The following is an 8,021-nucleotide window of genomic DNA, read 5'->3' on the forward strand; positions in this document are numbered from 1 at the left end:
TCTTTTGATCTGTGAGTTTGGAATAAATGTATTACTAGAATGCCAGGTATAAATATTTTTTTCATGATGATATATTCTATAAAGTCTCAATATTTACTAGCTGGATTTGTGGAATGAACATTTGCCTTTTATTTATTTTGTCTTTCATAATATTTTATTTTTATAAAATGGCTTCAAAGTTGTCTTTGTTGTGGTTTTGAATAGGACAAGGCTGTCAGGATGAAAATTGTAATTGAACTCAGAAATAAAAGTTCTGCCCAGATAAAAACCAGAAAACTGTGTCTTTCACATGAAACTTTCTTTCTTGGCTTGCCTGTTAAAGTATTATTCCCTTTCTTTATCCCTCAGGAAAAAGGGACTTCAGACTGTCAAAGGTGTGAACCCTCTTAAGAAATTGCATCAGCAGATTAGGCCTTTGGTGTTGGCAAGGTTAGTTTGAGGATTTAATAACAATTTGTTGGGGTTTTTTTTGTTTGTTTTTTTTTAACAAGTAGCTTTCTATTCTATTAAACACTAACACTAATTCTGGAGGACAAATGGATTAGAAATATAAAACATTTCTGTATTGTAACTTTGTGGATGAAACTCTAAGCTGTTTGCTTTAAAATCCAAGTATTATGACCTGGTGTGGCAGACAAGCTGGTCCTGGATTTGTGAATGCCACTCTGGTGGAATATAAACTCAGGGAAGTTCTACCAAGCTGGAAAGGCTTCAGGTATGGGCTGAGCAAAGAACTGACTACAAGTTTGTTTTCTGAGAACCAGCTTGCTAAGTTTGGAGAAACTAAGCATTACAGAGTTGGCCATGCTCTTGTTAACATTCTTTATAAATGGGATTAGATTTGTATTGATGAAAAGTATATACATATAAAATGATCAAAGCATTGCTTTGTAACTTCCCAACACAATGTTGATCTTTGGTGTTTTGACTTGAGAAATGAAGAAAGAAACACTCATAATGGCAATTCAGTTCCTACACAATTAGATTATATAAAGATAATTTTTCTAAAATTAAGGGTCCAATCTCACATATATGCATACATTCATACATGCATATGCAAAATATCCATATGCATATCCAGTTAGTGGTTTGGTCCTTTTTTCTTTGTTTAAAATTCCAGAGGTCTATTTGCAAGCATATGAAAGGCTTTTTTAAAGCATGCTAATAGATATCAATTTAGTCTTGTGGGTTTTAGTCCTGAATTTCTGGATGTTTAAATGTAAGTAACTAAGTGTGCTTTATTTTTAAAGCCAATAATAAAAGAAAAATTTTCATTTATTTGTGGGGAGGGGGCAAAGAAGAGTGAAAGGACCTGGGTTCAGGGGCAGTTGGGTGGTATAGTGGATAGAGCATCAGTTCTGGAGTCATGAGGATCTGAGTTCATATCTGGCTTCAGACACTTACTAGCTGAGTGACTCTGGGCAAGTCATTTAACCCTGACTGTTTCCTAACAAAAGAAAAAAAGGCCGTGGGTTCAAATCCTAGTTTTGCCACATACTACCTATGTAACCTTAGGAAAAGCACTTTTTCTAAGAATCAGTTTCCTCACCTGTAAAATGAGATGTTAGACTTAATGACCCTTCCAGCTTGATGTCTGTGAGCCTATGAACTTCTCAAGTCAGCTGATTTTACATTTGGATACCAATAATTGTTAAGAAATTTTTCTTTACACGGAATGGAAATCTGCCTCTAAGCAATGTTCATTTCTTCTAGTTTTGGCCTCTTAGACTAAACAGAATAAGCCTAATCTCTCTTCCACATGACCTTACAAGTACTTTAAGATTGCTATCATATTCACCTAAAATTCTCTCTTCTACTTACTAAATATATCCAGTGTTTTCAATAAATGCTTATTTGACATATCCTCCAATCCTTTCACCAATTATTGTTGTTCTGTTCTAATCACTTATCGTGACTGTGTCCTTCCTCAGATGCAGTGGCAAAAAGAGAATACCATACTTCAGATGTGCTGTGATCAGGGCAGAATATACCTTCTATGTGTCATATTAATCTTTTGTTGTTGAGTCATTTCGATCATGTCCAACTCTTTGTGACTCCATTTGGGGTTTTCCTGGCAAAGATATTGTGGTGGTTTGCCATTCCTCCTACAACTGATTTTATGAATGAGGAAACTGAGGCAAATAGGGTTAAGTGATTAGATAGACCAGGTCACACAGCTACTAAGTGTCTAAGGCTGTATTTGACGTCAGGTCCTTTTGACTATAGGCCCAGTGCTCTATCTAATATGCCACCTAACTGCCTAATCTTACTATCCACTAAAATCCCCAGAAAGTTTTCAAAATACCTGGACTGAAACATAACACCCCCATCTTATACTTCTAAAGGTACTTTTTGAAAATAATAGAGAAGATTTATCCCTATTAGATTTAATTCTACTTGATTTGTTGTCATCCAGTGCGCTGTCTTTCCCAACTTAAAATCATTTGATGTTTTGATAAGCATGACTTCTGTGACTTCATTTAAGTTGTTGAAATCATAGTCAACTGGATAGTACCAGCAGTCTATGGGCCCTCTAATGTAGACCTGATCCTAAAGTGACATTAACCAGAAATGAACAATTGATGAAACTAATAATTCAATCTATTCTAAATATACATAACTGTATTACCATCTAGCTTACAGCTTTCTATCTTACCCATAAGGACAGCATGAGAGTCTGTGTTAAATATTTTGCTGAGATCTATGTTTACTCTCAGTATTCTTCTGATCAAACATTTTATTATTCTGTCAGAAAGGATAATGAAGTTAGTGGGCTATGACCTGTCTGAGATGAAGTCACAGTGGTTTTAGACATCATTAAACCCCTTTCAAAGCATTAAAAATATCTTTTTAATAATATGTACCAGAGGGGTGGTTAGGTGGTGCAGTGAATAGAGCACCGGCCCTGGAGTCAGGAGGACCTGAGTTCAAATCCGGCCTCCGACACTTAACACAAAAACTAGCCATGTGATCTTGGGCAAGTCACTTAACCCCAATTACCCTCAAAAAGCAAATTAATAATAATAATAATAATAATGTATACTAGAAATTTACCAGTAAGAGAAGACAAGCTCACTGACCCTAAAATTTATATACTCTATCCTCTTCCCTTTTTTGAAAAATTGAGACATTTAGCCTTCTTTAATCCTGCAAATTATCTTTGTCAGTTAATTTACCTGACAACAATTCAATTTTGAAAAGCCTATCCAGTTTAAAATATTGATAATCAGATTTACTGATGACTCAAGGATGAACGGAATGGCTAATATGTTGAATGGAAGAATTGAACTTCAAAATCATCTTAAAGGGTTTGAATAATGGACAGAACTAAGATGAAACTTAATAGGGAAGGAGGTGTGTGTTTCAATATTCCTTTCTACATATACCCATGACTCATAAAGGAGTGGGTGGATTTTATTGCCCATTTTGATTTCATGGATACGGAAAGTGGCTTCCTGGCAATCACTAGCTTAGTGAGATTATAGCAGCCATAGTCCTCAATGACCTTGGATTGTTTTCTTCCCTTTTCTTTAAAACTCCCAACCTTTATATGTCACCCAGGGTCCCTGGTTGTGATTGTAATCTATCATGTTCCTTGTAGGCACATAGGACTCCTAGTAGCTGTCAAAATGGAACTGGCCATCTTTTCCAAGCCTTTTTCCAGTGCTTAGCACAGTGCCTAGCACAGAAAAGGCACTTAATAATTTTTTATTGATTTTCTGATTAAGCCTCTAGATGTGACTCCTGGTTACGTTGGTTTTCCCTATCACTCTCCTGGTAGTTTGAATAGAGAGAAAGATGTTTTTTTTTTTTCTTATCAGACAAAATCTTGAAGTTATTGACCTTGATGCTATAGGTCACTCATAGAATTTTAGAACTATAAGGTACCTCAAAGATTGCCTAGTCTACACCCTTGACACATAGATGAGAAAATTGATCCATTAAAAGTTATCCATTTAGGCAACAGTGGTGAAGTTAATACATCCAGCCAAGTTGGAAAGAATGAATGATAATAATAAAAAAGGGTAGAGGAGCTTCTGTTGTCACTCATATTCCAGAAAGGACTTTAACAATAATACCTTTGGGGAAGAGAATCAAGAACTAGGCTGAAAGTGCTTAGGGTGGACACATTTGCCATATGCAGCCTATGCTGAGTCTAAATACAGGAGTACCTCATATAGTCACCAAAACAGCATTTTTGTGAGAAATTGAATGACATGAAATTTTCAGTCAGTTCTATGTAGTGGGCTGCACTTATGTAACTTATAGTCTCAGATCTTTGCCTTTAAAAAGTGTGCTTTTTAAAATAATAATTTGCAACAGAAGATGCTTTGCAGGGCGTGTAGTTTAAATGATTTTGACATATTGGGCATGCTTTGAAGATTCATCCATATTATTTAATTGGATCCCCTTGTCACTAAGAGGATGCATTTGAGAGTTGGGTGTCAGGGATTGTAATGTTAATGGGAGTTGAAGATCTTCCCTATCCATTAATAGGCCTCACATGGAGCCCAACAAGAAAAGCTTGATTAGGGAAGCCTTCTTTTTCAGGAAGGTCCATACCTTTTAGATCTGTCAGTTGATCTGTGATGTACGTATTATTTGGTCAGACAGTTAGAAGCCCTGTGTGTTGGTCTTTATGTTATTATTTCTGCTTGTAATTTCTGTTTGTATTTTCTCTGAAGTTCAGGATGCTGACTTTTCCCCCTGAACTAAGTAAATGATATATATGTTTGATTAAAGTAAGATTTGCTGACCCCTTTTGACTTGCTTTTCTTCAGATGAGCAGATCAAAGAACCTGTGCTAGCAGCCCTCCTTTGTGCTGGTGTTATTATCTTACAGCCCCACAGCAGCTGCAAGTAGCATTGTTGTTACAGGGATCAAGGTGGCAGATGGTAACCATGAAATAGCATGAAGGTGCTGCCATATACAGAATTTGAGGGGTGACTTTACCGGTAGTTTCCAAAGAGAAAGGGAAGGCAGGAGAGGGAGATTAATATAGGAAGAAAAAAAGGAGAGAGGTAAAACAAATCAAATCTTTTTGAGGCTTGCTACCCATTTTATTAACATGACTGTCATTCTTTCAGCTCTGAATATGTATCTATGTTTATTTTATTGAGGAAATATCATATATGCCTTTTCTAAAGTCCTACTTTGATACTTTATCATGGTGTGGAGGTATACATGGATTCTCCAAGTCTTGCTCAGTAGAGCACAAATCCTGGCAGGTTCTATCAAACTAAAAAGCCTCCAAGTACAGCCCCAGTGATGAACTGTAGGTATTTAATCTGAGAACTAACTTAGCTAATTTCCCCATAGGAAATTGGTTACTACGTGATATTTTTGGACATATAAGTCCATGAAAATGTTATACCCAAAGCCTAGAAAGTTTGTATTCTGTGTCAGTGTAAACTGTATCCAGCCCAATGAAAACATAAACCTTTTGCAGTATTGTTGTTAGTCTATCCCACATAATTCTAAGAATACCTCTAGTATTTTAGCATTGAAAATTTCAAAGCACTCTAAGGATTATTCAGGGAAATATTAGCTATTGCACAGCAAAGAGTTCTGGAAAAGATCAATGAAAATTATTTTTTACCAAGAAATATAAAGAAGGTAACTGAAAACATGGACTACTCACCCTGAATGAACAATAAAGGGATAATTAAAAAATCTGTTCAAGTTTGAATTTTGCTGTATGATGTTAAAGAGGAATCAGGAAACAGAGTCAATTGCTGTAATTTTCTTATTCAGGGATTTTCAAGAACTTATGTTAACAGGGATTATTAAATTTTGTTGTTACTAGGAGCTGAAAATTCCTGGGTACTTTTTTGAAGAAAAAGAAATGTGATTAAAGTTCTTCCTCTAAAGAAGATTTGTACAGAATAAAAGGTCATGGATATTACTTACATTCCTTCTGATTTATCCAGTTGTCCACAATTTGGGAATAAGTCCTGCCCACCTACCTCCAGACCACTTTCTATTCGAGTGATAATGTACTCATTCATGACAGGAGCCATGTTTATCACCATCTTTGGAAACCTTGTTATAATGATTTCCATATCCCATTTCAAACAACTTCACTCTCCTACCAACTTCTTGATCCTCTCCATGGCAACTACTGACTTTCTGCTAGGATTCGTCATTATGCCTTACAGCATGGTCAGGTCGGTGGAGAGCTGTTGGTATTTTGGAGATGGTTTTTGCAAATTTCATGCAAGCTTTGACATGATGCTGAGCCTGACTTCCATTTTCCATCTCTGTTCTATTGCAATTGACCGGTTTTATGCTGTGTGCTACCCTTTGCACTATACCACCAAGATGACTACATCCACAATAAAGAGACTGCTAGCTTTTTGCTGGTCAGCCCCAGCCATCTTCTCCTTTGGTTTGGTCTTGTCAGAGGCTAATGTCTCTGGCATGAAGACCTATGAGATTCTTGTTGCTTGCTTCAAATTCTGTGCTCTCACGTTCAATAAGTTCTGGGGAACCATACTCTTTACTACCTGTTTCTTTACTCCTGGCTCCATTATGATTGGTATTTATGGGAAAATTTTTGTAGTTTCCAAACGACATGCTAGAGTAATTAGCAACATGCCTAAAACTGCAAAAGAAGAAAGCAGAAAAAATATATCTAAGAAAAAAGACAGGAAGGCAGCCAAGACTCTTGGCATTGTAATGGGGGTATTTCTAGCTTGCTGGTTACCATGTTTCATTGCTGTTTTGGTTGATCCATATTTAGGCTATTCTACTCCTATGATAGTGCTTGATCTTTTAGTGTGGCTTGGGTATTTCAATTCTACCTGCAATCCATTAATTCATGGCTTTTTTTACCCTTGGTTTAGAAATGCACTTAAGTACATTTTGTCAGGCAAAATCTTTAGCTCACAGTCAGGTACAGCAAACCTGTTCCCCGAAACCCATTAAAAATTATACAACCAAGGTGAATGAAAAATGAAATTTGAGGCTATTCTGACCTTAAAATAGCCTGTTACATATGTTATGCCATCAATTTGTAACAATCCAGACACATAATATACAATATGGTCAAGTGTTTCATATACTACCTTCAATCATTGCTTCGACTAAAATTTATGAAACTACTGCTATGTCCTCAGGACTGAGTTTAAAAACATGTGAGAGAGGGTTGTTGAGAAGATATTCAGAACACAATCCTTAGTTAGGTGACAAAGCAACATTCACCAACTTGGAGTCATGCTTGACTCCTCCCTCTCCCTCGCCACATTGCCCCAATATCCAAGCAGTTGCCAAGTCTTGATTCTACCTCTTATAGCATTTCTCCCCTCTGTTCCCTTTTCTCCATTCAACCTCCACTCTAGACCCTTAGTCTAGACCCTTGTCATATCTGACCTATAGTATGTTTTTTTAATTATCTTTCTATCTTATTCATTCCCCTCTCCAATGGCACCTTATAGCTGCTAAATTTATAATAATAACTTTTCCTATAATTCAGATTTTTCAAAAATTTTTGTTTTGTCTGGTATATAATACAATGTGATCAACCTGACAGGATTTCCTCAGTCTGGTTCCTATCTACCATGCTTGTTTTATATCATATTATTCCTTTTCCTATAATCTGCTGGCTGTTTTTCATACATAATATTCCATCTTCTACATCAATATCTTTGCATAAGTGGTTGTAATGCGAATGTAAATTTTAAAGATCTTCCCTGCCCCTAGGCTAAAGTGCACCAGAAGCCTGGGGAGGGAGGCTTGTTTTTCAGTAGATACTTTTTGATTGGCCAGTGGGTCAATAAGGTTGTTACATTCTCTGAGCCAGGAGAAGGCTATTATAAGCCCTGATGTGTAGCTTTGTTTTGGGACTCACTTTGAGAAGTGTTCTGTGATTTGATCTGAATTCTGGGAAGCCGTTGTTGAGAGTCCCCCCGGCTTTGAAAAACCCAGAATGTGGAAACCCAGATGTTGACTGGGTATGGATGTAATGGTTGGACAGTTTGGAAATCTGTCTACTTGATGTTTCTGTCTTGATAATTATGCC

General features: G+C 36.6%; 1 protein-coding gene across 1 annotated transcript; it reads left to right on the forward strand.

Moving 5' to 3' along the window:
* The first annotated feature begins 5,896 nt into the window (after positions 1–5,896).
* LOC138153047 (trace amine-associated receptor 3) lies at positions 5,897–6,928 on the forward strand. Its single transcript, XM_069077186.1, has one exon. The coding sequence runs from the start codon at positions 5,897–5,899 to the stop codon at positions 6,926–6,928; it is 1,032 nt and encodes a 343-aa protein (XP_068933287.1).
* Positions 6,929–8,021: the final 1,093 nt, after the last annotated feature.

This window comes from Petaurus breviceps, unplaced genomic scaffold (genome assembly GCF_028583685.1).
Source record: "Petaurus breviceps papuanus isolate PSGF00001 unplaced genomic scaffold, PetGlider_PUasm1.0 90977, whole genome shotgun sequence".
Taxonomy (NCBI): domain Eukaryota; kingdom Metazoa; phylum Chordata; class Mammalia; order Diprotodontia; family Petauridae; genus Petaurus; species Petaurus breviceps.

Excerpts from the sequence above, each read along its gene's own strand:
- LOC138153047 (XM_069077186.1), top strand. The coding sequence starts at position 5,897 with ATGGATATTACTTACATTCCTTCTGATTTATCCAGTTGTCCACAATTT.